Genomic DNA, 16921 nt, shown 5'->3' with positions numbered 1-16921 from the left:
GGTAGGCCTGCCCAAGTTTTAGTGGCAGAGCTATTATAGGAAACTCGGGTTTCGGTGTTCTTTCTACTATACCATGTTGCATGGCCCACTACATGGGTATCTCAATGAAATCATAAACCTAACATGATCAAAATTTGAACTTATTATCGACCTCCCACCCACCCCTGGTCCAACAAACAACAGAACAAAAAAATTCTACCTTTGTGTTTCTCATCTTGGTTAAAGACACCATCACGCTCCCAATCATCAAAGCTAGAAACCTAGGAGTCATTCTTAATTTTTCTCTCTCCTGAAACCCCCATTCCCAGTCATTCATCAAATCCTGTAAATTGACCTTCAAAATGTCTTAAATTTTATTTTGAATCCATCCCTATCCCCACATTCCCATTGTGGCACATGGAATTTTAGCCACGCTCCTTCCACTGGTCTCCCAGCCTTCAGATCTGCCCCTGCCCCCTATCTTCTATATTGTTCCAGGAATCTTTACCCTAAAGTAACAGATCTAATCCTGTCACTCCCTGGTTGGAAAATCTCAGCTTTGCACTTTCTTGCCCCTATGCCTTTGTTTGTGCTGGCCTCTGTTACTCTCTGAGGCCCAGGTTAAATGCCACCTTCCTCAGTGAACCCTCACTCAACTTCCACATATACTTGAAACTGCTTGTATCTCTGCTGTCCCATAAAAAAAAACATAGCGCTAGATATTTATGTCTGTCTCTCCCGTAGCCTGCTGGGGATAGGGTCCTGGTCTAATCAATTTTAGTCTTTTCTAAGGCATGTAATTCAGGGTTTTAAACATATTAGGTCCTCAATAGATGGCTGTTGAATACCTTTTTTCTTAAGTGCTTAGAAAATTATCATAAAAAGGACTATATTCCTACCAGAGTCATTCAGAGAGGTGTTTCATGTGAGCAAAAATGATCCTCAAACTGGGGTGGTACACTTCCCTCTTTTACACCTTGAAATTTGAAGTTATCCAGCATTACTCCTCTATATCCTTCACCCCTCCCAATACCCCTCTCCCTCCCTCAGAGAAAGTAAAAGACAATTTTAACTCTTTATTTGAAACGAACAATTCCAGAGACAGAAGATTAGTCCTGACGACAGCTTTTCACTACAACACAAGGGCAGACATGGCTCACTGAAGGGACAGGCCAGGTGCCTCAGAACAATATATACAATTTAAACAGTGGCTAAACTGATGACAGTTATAAAAACACAAAAAGAAGGCTGGGGAACAGCAAAGCCAATAGGGAAAGAACTGGGTACCCCCTTTACCAGACACTAATCATTTTCTAGGACTACAAAGGCAAGATGGGAAAGGGAAGATGTAGGCAATGAGGGTAGGACCCATGCCCACAACTCCTCACCTTTGACCACAGATCCCATCTTGCATTACCCAGGGCACCCACAGGCTTGGCCTGGCTCTTATGATGGGAAAGAACAAGAGTGGGGAACCCAGCCCCAACCCAAGTCAGAAAGTAGTTTTTTTTTTGCCTTAGGAGCTCTGTCCATTGAATTAAAGGGAGGCAGTTACAGAGGGGAGCTAAGCATGTTGACACCATGGCTCATGCCAACCTAAGATGGCCGAGAGAAACAAATACATAAACTGAGGGGGCCAGGAGTCTGCTGCCTATACTTAGAGTCATCTTCTGCCTTTGAGGGGAAAAAAATGCATTTGGAAGTTTTTCAAATTGCAGCACCAAGGGTTGGTGCTTGCAGGGGGTGGGATACAAGGTGGTGAGAGGGTTCCCATGACCAAGTATCTCATGGGAAGAGAAAAGTGTCTAAGCCCTGTGCTTTAGGTAAATGGTCCCCTCATTACTTTCATAGTTTCTTTCATACCTTTCATACAAGACCTTTTAGCATGATACTTGGGAAGAGTAGGGAAGGAAGTGGGCACAGGACAAAGAAGGCAGCTGGGTTCTTCCCTGGGCCAAACCTAGGAACAAGGGGCTTGACCTACATGGGATGGGTTAGGAAACCCAAAGCCAACAGGATCACCAGAGCTATTAATACTCTACCCAGGGTCTGGCCTCAGGAGGAGGGGTTTACTCTGAACATAAAGAAAATTAAGTGAGCTGGTTTTTTGCCCATCACTGGGAAACCAGCCCCTGAGTACAGAAGACTGAGGCCCCAAGGTTGTCCAGTGGTATGGAAGAAGGTAAAAGCCAGGGGCTCCTAGGAAAGGCAGGGAACAGGTGAGTAGAAAGGAGTAGTCAGGGCCCTTCAGAATGAGTAGCATTGGCTCCTGGGCCAGTCATCTTGAGGGATGTAGCCACAGGACAAACATTGGTATGAAAGATGGATATGGATGGCACATGGGCTCAGTCCAGGTCTTCCTCCCCAGGACGACTCAACTCCTCATAAATCTCACGCACAGCCAGAATGCGATTAAGCATGCTCTCCAACATGCTTCGGTCCATGGGGATCACAGAATACCAGAGAGGTGACTCGGCGATGCAGGACCGCTCAGGTTGCAGGTAGAACACATCGTTGCGAGTCCGGAGGCTTTCAGGACTGCAATGGTGGAGGTGGGGGTGGGGTTGGGGGTGGTAGTACAGAAGATGAGTATCAAGGCAAAGTAGATCCTTTGGGTCCCCTGCTAATGACATTCCTGCAAACCCACCAACTCACCATTTTGAGAGATAAAATTCATAGAACTTGACAGGGCAGCGAAGGGGATTCATACGGTTCTCACGCTGCTCTAAGACGGGGGCTTCATCTTCTCTCTTCCGTTTCCCGGGACCAGTGTCTGTAGAGGAGGCAAGTGACTCAGACTCAGAAGAGCAGAGTCTCGAGGAGTCACCTCCAAGAGCTCAATCCAGGACACAGGGAGAGGGCCTCGGGACATAAAACACAGTCTCATAAAGAAATTAAAGCAGAAGATGAGTCAGTTGTCTCTCCTCCACACCAACCAAACATCTTGTAGCTGTGTTGCTCTACAACCCTCCCTGGTTCTGGCTGCCAATATGTCTATAATTTTCCTCAAGTTGATTTCCTGAAGAGCTGATCACAGAACTTAGACCAGCTGACAAAAACAGACCCTATGGCAAGGCTGGGCTTGCTTTCTGGGATAAAGACACAGTATTGGTCCCAGCCCTCTGTACCTCAGTCGAGGTAGAGGCTCAGGTACATAGAAGGGACCTTGGGAGCTGCACACAGATAGGACAAGGATTCCTGGGCCAGAAAGAACAGAAAGCAAGCTGCACTTCCTGTTATGCCTAATAAACAAAACCCACTGCCGTCGGGTCGATTCCAACTCATAGCGACCCTATAGGACAGAGTAGAACTGCACTGTAGAATTTCCAAGGAGCGCCTGGCAGATTCCAACCACCAACCTCTTGGTTAACAGCCATAGCACTTAGCCAGTATGCCACCAGGGTTTCCTAATAGCAAAGAAATACAGAAAGCCTGTCATCCACTCTGTCAACTCTCCCCCACAGGCAAACATACCCAACAGCTTCCTACCTGACCACCACCTAAAAAAACAAGTAGGCAAGCAAGTAAATTGCCTTGAAATGAAAAAAGAAGGAAAACAGGCAGCCGAGTGACCTCCTGTTTATGCAACAGCTGCTGCCCATCAGATTGAAGGACTGGAGTTTTTCAGCTTTTCTGCAAATGCAGAAATGGAAGGATAGGGAAAGTAGTGGCAATGGAGAAGGCCAACCAGGCAGTTATGGTGGCGCACAGAAGGTAAAAGCAGAGAAGGGTAAAAAAGTAAAGGCGAGGAGGGCAGTCTCCTACCTCGCCCTTTCCTCTGGCGGACTGGAGCGTAGTAGCGGATGCTCACCACCTTGGTGGTGCCCCGAGGGGTGGTACACTTGCGGGACTGCCGCACCACATTGGTGAAAGAGAGCTGCATATGTTCCTCAGCTGTCTGCAGCCCGAAGAACTTAGTGTTGAAGAACATGAGGGTATTGAGAAGGACAAAGGGTGAGTAGACCCCCAGCTGCTTACACTCCCAGAGGTGCTCTTCCTCCACTCGGGAGAACACTGTATCTGCAAGGGTGAAAGAGAAGGGACCAGTCAGGAGTGATCTACTTACTACACAAGCCCAACCACTTCTCATCCCAGATGTTTCTCCTCACAAGCATCTACTACACATTACTCACTCAGTGAGTGACCACTGTACAGAAAACCCTGACACCCTGCTACAGTTGACTATATACAAGGACTGGATTTTTCCTTACGGTTTCCAACTGCATTTGGAGCTTCCCTCTCATCACAGGTAGGTAGATGTAAACCTTGAGGAGTCCCACAACTTCTTGCTTTCTTTCTTTACTTTACCACCCAGCCCCAGGCCATCTTTTTCAGTCCCAGAAACAGCTCTTCAGGCCTAAGTTTTGATCCCCTCTTCATGTTCAAAGATAGGGGCTCCTGCTCCTCTAGCGCTAAATCCTGAGGCATCCAGCTACATGCCTCTACCCTTGGACCCTTTGTGAAGAGTGGCACACCAAACAGTACAGGTCTTTTGAAGTGGTGTATCGTAAGAATAGAGATAAGAATGTAGGGGTTGCTAAGTCCCTATTCCTTACTGTTGGGGAGGAGTGTGGGTTGCCAGGTACTTAGAGACTTGTTGAGTTCTTGAACAAAAGTCAGGTAGTAAAGGTCCGTGAAAATGTTCACCATTCGGTTATTTTCCAGCAAGTACTGGAGAAAGAAAAAAAGAGAGATGTACATAAAGCTAGATTCGAGATCCTAGAGGAAAGGCAATGATGCCAAAGGCCCCAAGAATGGTGTCCTTGATAGTTAGGAGACTATGAGAAACAGTTTCCTGATTAGGTGACCCTGAGTGCTTTTCCCCAGGTATACCTACAACTCTCAGGTAGCAAGGCTTTGCTGTAAGAGAAGGAGGCTTGTAGATGTGTCACAACTGGTTCCTCAGAAGCTCAGGCCCCCTTGTCAGCTGGTACATGGCTTATTTCTCCCAGTGGGAACTAAACATTACCCCACCACTTAAGAAGCCCAACTCTGCCCATGCCTCCCCTCTTAAAGTGGGTTTAGGGATTAAAAAGGGGACCCAGATAGCAATGAAAACTGCTCCTTGGCCACTAGTCCTGAAATGCAGCTTTGATTTTAGAAGAGTATTGCCATCTCTTGTCCTATTTGGGGTAGGAGATTAAAGGCAAGCTGCCTGCTTAGGGTAGGAGACAAGGTGAGGAACAGGGTGTGGGACAGAAATCATTTCTGGTGGGACCCTGCCTGCTGTGAGGGACAAGTGAGGCGGTGTACAAGAGGTACCTGCTGGATGCCAAGACACAGATAGTAGATACTGTCAGGTTCATATCGTTCGCCGTTGGGTCGGGTGATTTCTCTCACAAACTGGGCCAGGCCATAGTTGAGCTCAGCAGCTGAGCAGGCCAGAATATCCTCTTTGATACGCATGGGTTTGGCTGCAGTGATATGTAGTGGAGGTGGATGAGATTAAGAGAACTCCACAGGGAGATTTTCTCTCAGCTCCACCATTAACCCCTTCATCTTCATTCCCTGAACAAACCCATCAATTACAAAAAGAGCCCTCAGCCTTTTGAAACACCAGATAGCATACCCTTCATTCTACAACTCCTCCCCATCTTCACGGGGCATCCTTTAAGTGATCTCACCCTTATCACTCCTAGGCATCTTCAGCTGAATCACAGCTCCAGCCCCTCCCTCCTTCCCCTTCCTCCTCCTCCTCCCTCTCCCTGCCTTCCTCTCCTGGGCACTTACGGCCAAAGCGCAGCTCATCACCCTTGCTGGTTTCTCCATTGGCATATTTTGACTGCACCCAGCACTTCCAAGCATTGACACCGTATGAATAGTTGAGTCCAGTACAGCTAGGCTGGCTGCTCATAGAGTCCCGGGAACAGCTTTCTGAGAGCACCAGCCGCTTTTGACCCTGGGGAGAAAGGAAAGAAGTGGGGCATGGGGGTAAGACCAGAGGCACCATGGAAACTAGTCAAGGCAGTATGTAGCACCAGGGGACTGCTAGAAAAACACTGCACACTTCTACAGCACAGAGCCCCAGGAATAGCTTTGAGGACGTTGTGAATTGGAGAGAGGGCAAAGTTTGGCTATATCTCAGTACTCATGGTGGTGGAAAAAGGTGGTTAGGGAAGGTCAAACTGAGGTTGCTGGCTTGGCTAAGACAGCACTCCCTCCCCTTTGGGCCTCCATCCTTCTTTTGTGGATACAGCAGCCCCAGCCCTCACCTTCCTCACGGTTCGGGGTAGGTCTTGTTCAGTAGACACGTCCTCAGGCCCCACCAGACCACAGTCAAAGAGGAAGTCCACACTGGGGTTAATGTCCAAAGGATCTAACAGAAGAGAAACAAAAAAAAAAATTCAATGCTTAATATATTAACCCTGTACTCCTCCCTCCGCACCCCTGCTACTTGCCCACTTGACTCAAGATGAGCCTCTCAGACAGCTTCATTTTATTCAAGAGGAACCAGAAAGCTACATCAAAAACATGCTCAGAGGCACAAAATCAAGAATCAGAAGTTTAAAACAGTAGACCTGTCCTGGTATCTCTGGCACTACTCCCTATGGGAACCTTCTGTCTCAGGGTCACAAGGAACACTGCTCAGGATCATGCTCAGGGTCACAAGGAATACTCCCTTTCTGATGGCATGAATGCTACTGGTACTCAGTGAGCAGGCCTTGAATCTTACTCACTTTTGGGAAAGTCTGCCTCCAAGTCTTGCCCAGGCTCATCTAAGACATTGGCCATCTTGACAGCCATGGCCAAAACATCATCTCGAGCTGGCCCAAACAGGTCACAGTCTTCTAGAAGTCCCTCTGCACTCTGGTTGCTCACAAGGTCTGGGAGTCAGAGAAACTGGCACAGTCATTGCAGCTACTTCCCAGCACCCTCACAGATTTCCAGGGGTTGATCCCAAATACTTCCCCATTCTGCTAGGTACCAAGATCACCATTCTCCACCCCCTTAGGCAGAGGCAGACTGGTATCACCCTGTCTCCCTCAACGCCGCTGTCCATGGCATACCACAAAGGTCAGATGAGGCCTTGTCTAACTCCTCAGCCTCTGCAATCATTTCTGCCATAGCCAGGATGTCGGCCTCCAAAGGGTTGGAAGGGATCTTCACCTTCAGCTCCTCAATTGTCTCCACAATCTTGTCTGTGCTTTCCAAAGTAGTGGGCAGGAACATGGGCACAGGGACCTGGAGGCACAAATCCCAACTAAATGCCAAGGACCATACCAGGAGATGAGAGAGACAGCTAACGAGAGTAGAGGGAAGTGGTGGGTCTCAATTCTGGAAGGGCGGGGAAACTTACCGGGATAGGCATTGAGAAAGGCACTGGGACTTTCTGGCAGTACAGATGCATAGGCACTGGCACAAAGATGGGCACTGGGATGGGCAACACGATCACCTGTGGCTTCCACTCTTCTGCTGACAAGAAAGGCTCTCCTCAGAGCTTCTGCTAGATTGAAGCCACCCTACCCAGGACGTGATGATGTTTGCTGGCCACTCCCAAAAGCTCTACCACATGCCCAGTGTCAAAAACTGCCCTCGAACCAAAGGTTGAGAGACAACTCTGGGATTCTAGGACAACCACATACATCATACTTCATTTCAGCCAACTAAAAAAATCCCCCTATCTAGCTCCCAGGTACAGGGATGGAGGCCTAGGACTACAAAATACAGCCTGTGGTGTCTAGGTCCCCTAGCTCACCTGTCTGACTCCCTTTGGATTTCATCTCCACCTTGCAGGAGACCCCCCGATTCTGCATCAGTGGCTTACACATGGCAGCTTTGTTTTTGCGGGGTGTTGCTGGGGGCGGTGGGGGTGGAGGTGGAGGGGGAGCAGTTGGAGCTGATCGAGTCTTAGCTGGGATCTGCAGAAATAAAGGACTGTCAGTGCTGCCAACTACCTTACCCTCCTCTGAGATTATCCTCACCCTTGGCTTTTGCCACGACCTTGCCCAAATTCCCATTTTCCTCTGACGTCCTCACTGTGTTGCTGTTCTCCACTTTGGTTTGAGAGGGTGTCTGGGGCTTCGACTCAGGAGACTGACCTGCAGATCCAAACAAATGAATGTTCACATCTGAGGAACTAGCTCTGCATTTTCATCAACCCTGTTCCAGGAGAGCTTCATTAAGAGATACACCCGATATAAATGGAAGTCTAGGATTTCCCTTCCTCATCACCCCAGGCCTAGTCTTCTCTAAGCCCCAGCAATAGTGGCCAAGAAGATTCTTTGTTCCTGGATGCCAAGAAGAATACAAAATATTGCATTTTTTCCAATAACCCACACTTTGAGGCCTTCCATTCAGATACCCCTCAAGAGTTTGGTACTCCTAGAGTTCCAGAGGAGCAGGGGTAATGGTCAAGAACCAACAACATTCCTCAATCTCACTAAAAGTACAGCTTATGATGATACTTCCTTCTCTCTGAAAACTAGAATCATGGTTACCACAGCCCCACCCCATGCCCCATCCTACCTGGGCAAGCCAACTGTTCCCTAAAAATATATCCTCTATTGAAAACCAGAAGAATCTAACTCTTAAGAATTTCAAAACAAGACCTTCTCTACTACTTACAGGCTTCACAAGCTAAATGAGAACATAGTATCAGGAGGTCTGGCTAGGGATGAGGTGAAAGCAATAGAGGAAGGAGAAAGGTGTTGGGCCTAGGATTAGAAGATTCTAGCCCAGGTCTAACAGAGTGTGCCCTCTGCCCTGGACTCACTGTTCAGGAGGCTCTCAGGCCCACTCTGGGTATCCAAGTTGGGTTGGTTCTGCTGGCTGTAGAAGCGCAGCAGACACTGCTGGTTGCAGAAATGACGGATCTGCCCACGCCAGTGGATGGTCTCCAGCAGCTTCCCCTGGCGTTTACAGGCATGGCACCGGGCAGCCTGAGGGTATCAACAGGAAGATTAGATCCACCTTCCTAAAATATGCCGGGCCCTTTCCCCTGGCCTAAGCCAGGCTCCTCCCTCTAGAGATTGAGCCAGCTAGACGCCCCCCCTCCTCACCTCACTCTAGAGATCTGTCCATACCCTAATTGGACAGTACAACAGTCCATGTTCCCTACTGCCCCCTTTCCCTCCTTTCTAACCTGCTGGTACTCCTTACCTTGCAATACCACAACAGGTACTTGCTCTTACAGTCCTCACTGCAAAAGTCCCAGGTGCTGCCATCCAGTTGCTCAGTGACTCCACGCTGGCAGGTCTGGGAGCAGTAGGTACAAGTGATGCAGCACAAGCCCAGCTTCTTAGTGAAGTCCTGTTTGTACAGCAGCACACAGCCTGGAAAGAGGGACACAGGAAAGGGTCTAGAGACACCCGAGGGTTTGAGACCCAACATTTTAAAGGTGCTGCACCTGAAACCTCTCTAAAGACCTAAACACTGCCTCTGCCCAAAGCCTTAGACGGACAGGGGTAGAGCATGCTGAGCAGAAAACCCTGCCCCACAGACAGCACTCCAAAGCCTTCCTCCCTTCTCCACAGCTATGAGGTGCAGGGCCTTCTGCCATTCCCATGTCCTTACCTTCGCTGCAGAAGCTCTTTTCCACCCCACTGAATCGGAGTTTCTCATGCAGGAGTTTCTCCTGCCGGCAGTGCTCACACTGGGACACCACACCCCGAAGCCGCTTAAAGTCCTCACAGCAATCACGGCAGCAGAATTGGAACACCTGGTCCTGGGGTAGGGGCACAGGGCAGGAAGGACAGAGCTGTGACATTTGGACCTGGCAGGAGTCAAATAAAAGGACCCCTTCAGAAAGATGTCTGGTTGTGTGGCAAGATGTGGGTGGGGTAGGGGTCTTACCTGCCAGTCCAAAACCTCAGGCTTGCCACTGAAGAGGCTGTGGCAGTAGTGGCAGCTCAGGTGAATGCCCCCCTCAGGGCTTGTGCGCTGGAGGGAAGGAAGACAAGTAAGGGAGGGGCAAGATGTGTGTGTGGGGAGGGGGAGTCCGGCTTGTTCTTTGCTCTGCCCAGGCCTACCTACCCCAATTCTCCTACCCTCTCTCTGTTGCCACACCCTTTATCCCTGGTCCAGGGTCTCGAGTACCTGGAACTTGGTCCAGCAGCTGGGGCTGCAGAACTGGTAGACTGTGCGATCAACCTTGTTGTAGTAACAGGGGTCAGAGAGGCTGCGGCGGCAGAAGCTGCAGGGTCGGGGAGGGCCTGGGGCATAGTGAGAAAGAAAGAGGGGGGAGAGAAAGAGAGAAAAGGAGAGAGAGTACACAGAAGGTGTAAGGCAGTGCAGAGATGGAACAGGAAATCCACGGAAGACGTGGTTGGGGCTGAGGTTGGGCAGCAGGGATTACTTCAGAAGAGGGGAGTACGGGAGGTAGAAGGAAGGCCAGCAAGGGTCTCAGAGAAGAGGGCTTTGCACCTACCAGTGAGCCCTGCCTGCTTCACTTTGTAAGAAGTGGTACAGCACAGGGAACAGAACAAGCTGGTCTTGCCATTACGATCCACATGTGATAGCATCTCAAAGTTCTTACACAGGGTCTTGCACCAGACACATGGGTACACACGTGTGTTTTTCTGTGAGGATGGGGAAGGAGAGGCTGAGGCTGGGTTTGTCCCTTCGCTTTTATTTTTTAAATTTTTTAAACATGAAATATTCAGGCATACAAAAAAGTATAGATGATGATATAACAAAGACCTGTGTATCCACCAGCCAGCTTAAAAAATAAAACATAACAGATACAATTGAAACCCCCTTTATTTATTTTTTTTTTATTTCTCCCAGCCCTCGACCCATCAGGCACCTTTATTTATCACCCAAGAACCGCACCCCCTTCTAAAGCCCTCTAATTCACTACTCCCTCGGCCCCACCTTCTTGTACGCCCCCAAGCAGGTTGTGTTGCAGAACCGCTTTTGCTGGCCCTCATGGAAGAGGAGCTCGGGGCCAGGGCTCCCGGTCTTGGTGTAGATGTAAGCCCCACACTGGTCACAACAGTTGGTTTTTAGTCCCTTGTTGGCCCGAAATTTGGAGAAACAAGAATCGCTGCAGAGTCGGTGCACCACGCTGCCATTGCTGACCTCATGCAGGACCTGCCACACACACACACACATATCCTGAGCTAGGGATCGGTCACTACCACCCACCCCAACACAAGGACATATCCCCATCTCACCCTAGACCTTCACAGCAGACAATGGGCCCAGGGACCCCCCAACCTGCACATCAGGCTGCCGACTTGATGGTGAGGTCCTGGGAGGCAAGGAAGGCCAGCTGCATACATCCTGGAGAAGCTCTATCCTTGAATATGCTCCCTCATGATGGCTGCCTTTCCTCCCCACTCCCCCTTTTCCACAGGGCCTGGCCCCTGCAGCCCCAGGATACGAGGGGCAGGTCAGGGAAGGCCAGGCTCTGTAAATCAGCCCCCATCAAGCTTCCTCACCTCTCCAGTCTTCTGGCATATGCTGCAACGAGTGGCATCGGCAGGATCCCCAGACTGGGGGAGTGGACGCTGTTGCTGGGCCTCATACAGGGAGAGACAAACAGACGTGCAGAACTCATGGAACGAGCCTCCCGAACCAGTCTGTGCCACAACCGAATCCTTGGTGTTCCAGATCTCCCTGAAGGTGGGAACAGGTTTGAATATTCACCCGGTACCACCGCCTCATTTTATCAGCTTCCGACCCTCCTCTGGGATCAGTGATCACAGAGCCAAATACTCTCTGACTCCCTAAATTGTCTGTCTCCCAGCACCACTCCGTTAGGTTCCTTCCATCATAGCCCCTGACTTAATCCATTACTCCCAGCCTGATCCCTGCCCTCCCCACACCCTAGGACCCTCACGTACTTCTTGCAGAAGGTACAGGTCTTTTTGCCTGATGGCTTCTTGGAGAAAGTGGTGAGACAGGACGAAGAGCAAAAGAGCTGAGGCAGTCCCTTGCGCTGGTAGGCAGTCTGCCCCTTCTGCAGTGGTGTCCGGCAATGTGCACAAGTCATCTTGGTGCCCACTGCAGAGCGCCCAGCCCTTTGTGCCACACTTGAGCGCAGGGACATGCGAGGAGAGCGCCGGGGCCGGAATGGCACAAAGTCCTCATCATTGGGGTCATCTACCATGGCATCAGAATCCTCATCTGATACTGGAACTGAGGAAGCGGGGAGCAGTGAAAAAAGGCTACCCAACCAGGTCTCCACCCATCCCAGGACCAGTAGTTAATCAGTTCACTTATGATACTGGGATCTCCCTTGTTCTTGCCTTTACACCCCCTCTCCCCATTACGTTGGTATCTTCAGCCACTGGTGGCTAACTCCCTTGGTTGTAATATCCCAGGGAGAAGAAGGGAGGGCTCTATGTGAGAAGATTTGGGAACAGAGATGGCATAGCTGAAACAGGAAGCTCTCCATCCTCACTGCTCGTTTTCAATTTCCCCCACTGTCCCTGGTTCCCATGCCAACCCATAGCAGAGATAGGCACTTCATGCTCTGTCTGCATGGAGCAGAAATAAAGGAGCTAGAAGACTCATGCCCTGATGCATCCCACTTTCTGTTCTTCTCCCATCCAGAATTCCCAGATTACACTTTCTCAAGTCCTACTCACTACTCTCAGTGGAATCCACAACCTCAGGTTTTGGAGGTTCTATTCTTCGAACGCGCTCGCTTCTCTTCTGCACCTTGGAAACATGGGGAGGGGAGGAAAGTTGACACCAGAGGCAGACTAATGGGCCAGCTGTACTAGTACAGGGTTTGGGGGGATATAGAGATGGGAGGGGAAAAGAGAGTAGAGACCTTTAGCCCAGGAGGAAGGAAGAAAAGGGGGCTGGAGTTTCTCCTTAAGAAGACACAAGAGCTCCCTCCCTCCTAACTCCACACACACACACACACACACACACACACACTTCCACAGAACACACACACACACACACACACACTTCCACAGAACAACATCTGGGAGGGAAAATGAAGGGTCTGTCCTTCCCAGAGCTACAGGGGAACCAGACTCCTTCCATTCCCCTCCCCCCCTCACCCTCTCAGGCGGCTTCTCACTGGCCTTCCCAGTCAGGCCATCTCCTGCAAAGGAAGCAGAAGGCAGACTAAATTCTTGAGCCTGCCCTCACCACCCTCACCTGGCCCAACCCCTGCCTCCATTCCTGGGGAAGAACTTACTCAGAACTAAAAGGAAAAACTCAGAGTGCCTGTTGCTTCTTGGGGTCCCTTTCAGGGTTACCTCAGACTCTGTACTAAGGGGGTGGGGGTGCAGCTATTCTCCATAAGAAAAAAACCTATCCTCCCCACCAGCTTTCAGTCCCCAGGCATTGAGAGTTAAGGAAACACAAATACACTTTGCACCTAGAATATATATTTTACCAACAAAAACAAATTCAATTACCTAGAAACATAAATGTATGGGTAAGTTCACCTGGCCTCGGTGGTTATATAAGCCCCAAGACCTTGGTCACAGTGGTATGTGGGAGAGGCACATACCACTAGGAAGAGCGGGAGAAACTAGAGCCTCTCAAGTCCACACTGCCCCTTCCCCATCACAGACACAATCTTGGATCCTGCATTTCTATCATTTCCCCGAAATCATTATACTGTTGATGGCTCTTGAATCAAGTTAACATTCACCAAACCTAGAAACCCCGCTCCTATCTAGAATAAAACAGCCAGAAAGATCCTAGAACCAAGAAACCTGGTGTCCTCCTCAAATCCTAAAGGAAAAATTCTGCCACCAAAAGCTCACTGGGGTAAGAAAAAAGGAACCTCTCCCACCATATTCACTCCTCCCAACCCACCCTGACACCTCATTCCTACTTCTCCCCCAAGGCCCCTGGGCTTCCCCCCATCCCTACTTTCCTTTCTCTTCTTCACCACCCCCAAGTCCTCCTTCCCCACCCTCCTCCTCCCCTACTTTTCCCAAAATACATGCCCACCTCTCCTTACCCCTACCCTCTCCTCAGCCTTGGTTTTCCAGCTGATTAAATAACCTACCTGGCAAGGAAGGGTGTGCAGGGGGGCTAGGGACCCCAGGTTTGGTCTGAGAACCGTTGATTCCATCCCCCAGAGTCTCTCCCACTGAAGGGCTGGGGGGGCCATTGGGGCTCTGTGGTTGTCCCTGAGGAAGCTCCTCCTCCTGCCCGGGGGAGCCCCTTCTCCCTGTAGTTATAGAGGTGGTCTCCTCTTCTTCAATACGGGGGGACTGCAGGGTTATTGGAGAATCTGGAGCCAAAGGCTCTAGGAGCCCCTCAGGTGAAGAGGGATTTGCCTCAGCCCCTGGGTCAGGTGGCACCACCTCAGGGGTTTGGCCCCCTGGTCCAGGCTCTAGGGTCTGATCCCCCGCATCCCATGCAAGGGTCCCCTCAGGACCATGGTCCACCTCCGGGGGAGAGGGGGCTTTATAGAGCAGTCCCCCCAGCCCCAGCAGCTCAGTGGCTCCATCCAGGACGCCAGGGTCTTTTTCCAGGCCAGCAGGGGTATCAAGGAGGTCTAGGGCTCCCGAGGATGGAGAAGGGCCAGGGGGGGCCCATCCCCGAGTTGGGGCAGTCTGGGATTCCAGCAGATCTTCTCCAAATTCCATGTCTACTGGAAGGTCTCCAGCCAGGGGCTTCTCTGGCAGGGTCAAGGGGTCAAATGGACTGGGGAAATCACTGGGGTCCATGAGGATGGCTGGATATGGGCTGTAGATTAGGGGTAGAAGAGGAGGCAAAAGAGGTGGTCTTAGCCAGAATTCCTTCTTATATAGGCTCTGGGACACACCCCATCTTCCACTTGGATTTCACATGAACAGCCCCCACACACAACCGACAAGCATTTCTACTGGCTTTAGAACAAACAGGAGCCCTGGTGGCGCGGTGGTTAAGCTTTAAGGTTGCTAACCAAAAGGTCTACAGTTCGAATCCACCAGCCGCTCCTTGGAAACCCTATGGGGCAGTTCTACTCTGTCCTATAGGGTCGCTATCAGTCGGAATAGACTCGACCGCAAAGGCAACGGGTTTAGTCCAAATGACCACTCCCCCCCCAATACAGCGCCCCCTGTGGAGAGAGGCGTTCCCCGCCCTGGCCCTGTGCCCACACTAACCAGGCAGTCGGTCGTTCCACCCTCCCGCCTGCCCCCCCACCCCCGGCTGCAACTCCCAGTTCCCCTCCCCCCCTTACCTTTCACACACCCCCAACTCGGGCTGAACGCCCCCTTAGAGTCTCCTAGGGCCGGCGCCACCAGGAGCCTTTCCCGCCCCCGCGATCTCAGTTTCTATCTCCTTCCCACTCCCCTAAAGCCCTCCAGTTCCCCAGTCTTTACCCACCCTGTCTAGCCCCACCCCCCTCCCCACGTTGCCTAGTCCTCCCTCAGCCCTTCCCCCGCCCCCACAAACTGCCCTTCCTAACCCCTCCCCCCTTACCTTTCGGGGTCGCCCACTTCCTCAGACCCGTCCACCCTTTCCCATTGCTCCCCCAGTCCTCCCTTCTGTTGCCCACCCCCCACCTCAGGCATTTACAGGAAGACATTTTGGAGCTACGATCTCTCCTTAGACCCCCCCCCGGTCAAGGCTACAGCAAAATCCCGCCTGCAGGTTCGGTTCGGCTTGATCAGGCCGGACCCCTACCTGCGGCAGGGTTAGTGTAACGGCTACAAGCCTAGAACTGCAGACAGCAACGGCCCCGCGCTCCTTCTCCACCTCCCTCCCTAGCAGCCAGGACAGGGGTCGCGGCCCCTTTAAATGGCAGCGCCGCTCACAGCACCCAGCGCTCTGCACCAGGCGGGCGGGCGGCGTCAGCAACCAACCCCATTGGCTGGCTCGAGGAGGGGGCTCGCGAGACAGCGCCGGCCCCCGGCGCGAGACTCCCAGCCCAGTGGCCGCCTGGAAATTGCGGAGTGGAGCTTAGTCGTTGGAGATGGAGCTTGAGCCCCGCTAAGGGCCCCGTTAGTTGAGGAGGAAAAGATAGCCTCTGGAGCTTTGAAGCCCGCCCCCAGGAAAGGTGGCACCCTCTTTCCAATGAAGGGCCGAGTCCACTAACCCACAAAAAACACAGATCTACGCACCTGCTTCCCTTACCTGGCCCAAGAGTCTGGCCCCCGTCACACCCGTGCCTGCCCTACCTTCTGGAGCCCACTCTACCCGTGATCCCCTCCTCTCATTCAAATGGTTCCCGGTCCCCTCCCCCTCCCCGTGTCGCTCTTCTCTTCCCACTCGTGTTCAACAACCGCCCCCCGCGTCCGTCCCCCTCAGCAATCCCTACCTACGCCATGCAGCAGGCGCCTAAGATTACCCTCCCCCCCATCCCCACCTCCTCAGGGCCCGCCCCCTGGGCGACTGTTGGGGTAATGAGTGACAGCAGAGAGTGGGGGGAGGCAGGGACCCAGCCTTCACGTGCCCCTCCTCTCCTTGTCTGCAGCCTCGGGCCCCCAACCTGTCTGAGAGTCACAGTTATGGGGCGTCTTAAGCTTGTTCTCCAGCCACCCAGGGCGGGTTAAATGATTCTGGCTCAGTGACAACGCCTATGCAGTAACCGTTACTGCCTGATGACCCCAAAACCAGGCCCTGCACAAACACCCCACCACCCCCTTAAAGATCTAAGGGTAAGTTCTGGGATCTTCTCCCTGAGTCCTCCTGCAGGAGCTCACTGCATTATCTCTTGAGTGGTTTTCCTCACCGGGACCGATAGCTCTCCTTCCTTTCTGTCTCTCTCTCTGTCCCCCTCTCCCTCTTCCTCTCTCTATCTTCGTCTCTTTCTTCTCTCCCTCACGCGCTCTCTCTCTCCTGGTCTCTTTTTGTCTTGGTCTCTGTCTCTCAGCCTCTCATACCTCGAACACGCACGCGCGCAAACACTCACACTCCCCCTCCTGGATGGTCCTTAACATGTGGGTGTGGCTGAGGTTGAGGCTAGAGAGGTGGGATGGGGGGAGGGGCACTAACATTAGGCCTAAGTGCTTTAAAAATACGTGCAAAGCTCCCTTCTCAGTCGTCTTTATAGTTAGAGTACTTTACGATCCCTGCTCCCAGCTTCCTTTCT

At 51.5% G+C, this 16921-nt stretch overlaps 1 protein-coding gene across 9 annotated transcripts; it reads right to left on the bottom strand.

Annotated features, from left to right (window-relative positions):
• Positions 1–1046: 1046 nt before the first annotated feature.
• On the bottom strand, positions 1047–16679 carry ZMYM3 (zinc finger MYM-type containing 3). 9 transcript variants are annotated; one of them, XM_049871841.1, is made up of 25 exons: positions 16562–16679; positions 13904–14589; positions 12939–12982; positions 12513–12585; positions 11766–12060; positions 11361–11538; positions 10792–11010; positions 10346–10496; positions 10015–10130; positions 9772–9858; positions 9493–9643; positions 9079–9251; positions 8693–8858; positions 7921–8018; positions 7676–7838; positions 7277–7392; positions 6987–7161; positions 6657–6803; positions 6192–6295; positions 5710–5878; positions 5242–5393; positions 4536–4650; positions 3745–3999; positions 2635–2752; positions 1047–2517 (listed from the first exon to the last, which is right to left on the bottom strand). In XM_049871841.1, exons 2-25 carry the CDS (start codon positions 14568–14570, stop codon positions 2325–2327), a joined length of 4125 nt encoding a protein of 1374 aa, XP_049727798.1. In that variant the 5' UTR covers positions 14571–14589; positions 16562–16679; the 3' UTR covers positions 1047–2324. The 9 variants fall into 9 exon arrangements, with proteins under 9 accessions (XP_049727798.1, XP_049727800.1, XP_049727804.1 ...); XM_049871843.1 differs by lacking the exon at positions 16562–16679 and adding an exon at positions 16148–16184; XM_049871847.1 differs by lacking the exon at positions 16562–16679 and adding an exon at positions 15514–15662 and having other exon boundaries at positions 7957–8018.
• Between the last annotated feature and the right edge of the window lie 242 nt (positions 16680–16921).

Source organism: Elephas maximus, chromosome X (assembly GCF_024166365.1).
Source record: "Elephas maximus indicus isolate mEleMax1 chromosome X, mEleMax1 primary haplotype, whole genome shotgun sequence".
Classification (NCBI taxonomy): Eukaryota; Metazoa; Chordata; class Mammalia; order Proboscidea; family Elephantidae; genus Elephas; species Elephas maximus.
This window is presented reverse-complemented; position numbering and strand designations above follow the sequence as displayed.

Bases quoted from the DNA above. Each gene is read 5' to 3' on its own strand.
- ZMYM3 (XM_049871841.1), bottom strand. From the start codon at position 14,570: ATGGACCCCAGTGATTTCCCCAGTCCATTTGACCCCTTGACCCTGCCA. The intron at 10,131-10,345 runs GTAGGTGCAAAG...ACTATGCCCCAG, and splicing joins GAAGCAGGCAGGGCTCACTG to GCCCTCCCCGACCCTGCAGC. The intron at 7,839-7,920 runs GTCGTGGCAAAA...TTATTTCTGCAG, and splicing joins AAAATGGGAATTTGGGCAAG to ATCCCAGCTAAGACTCGATC.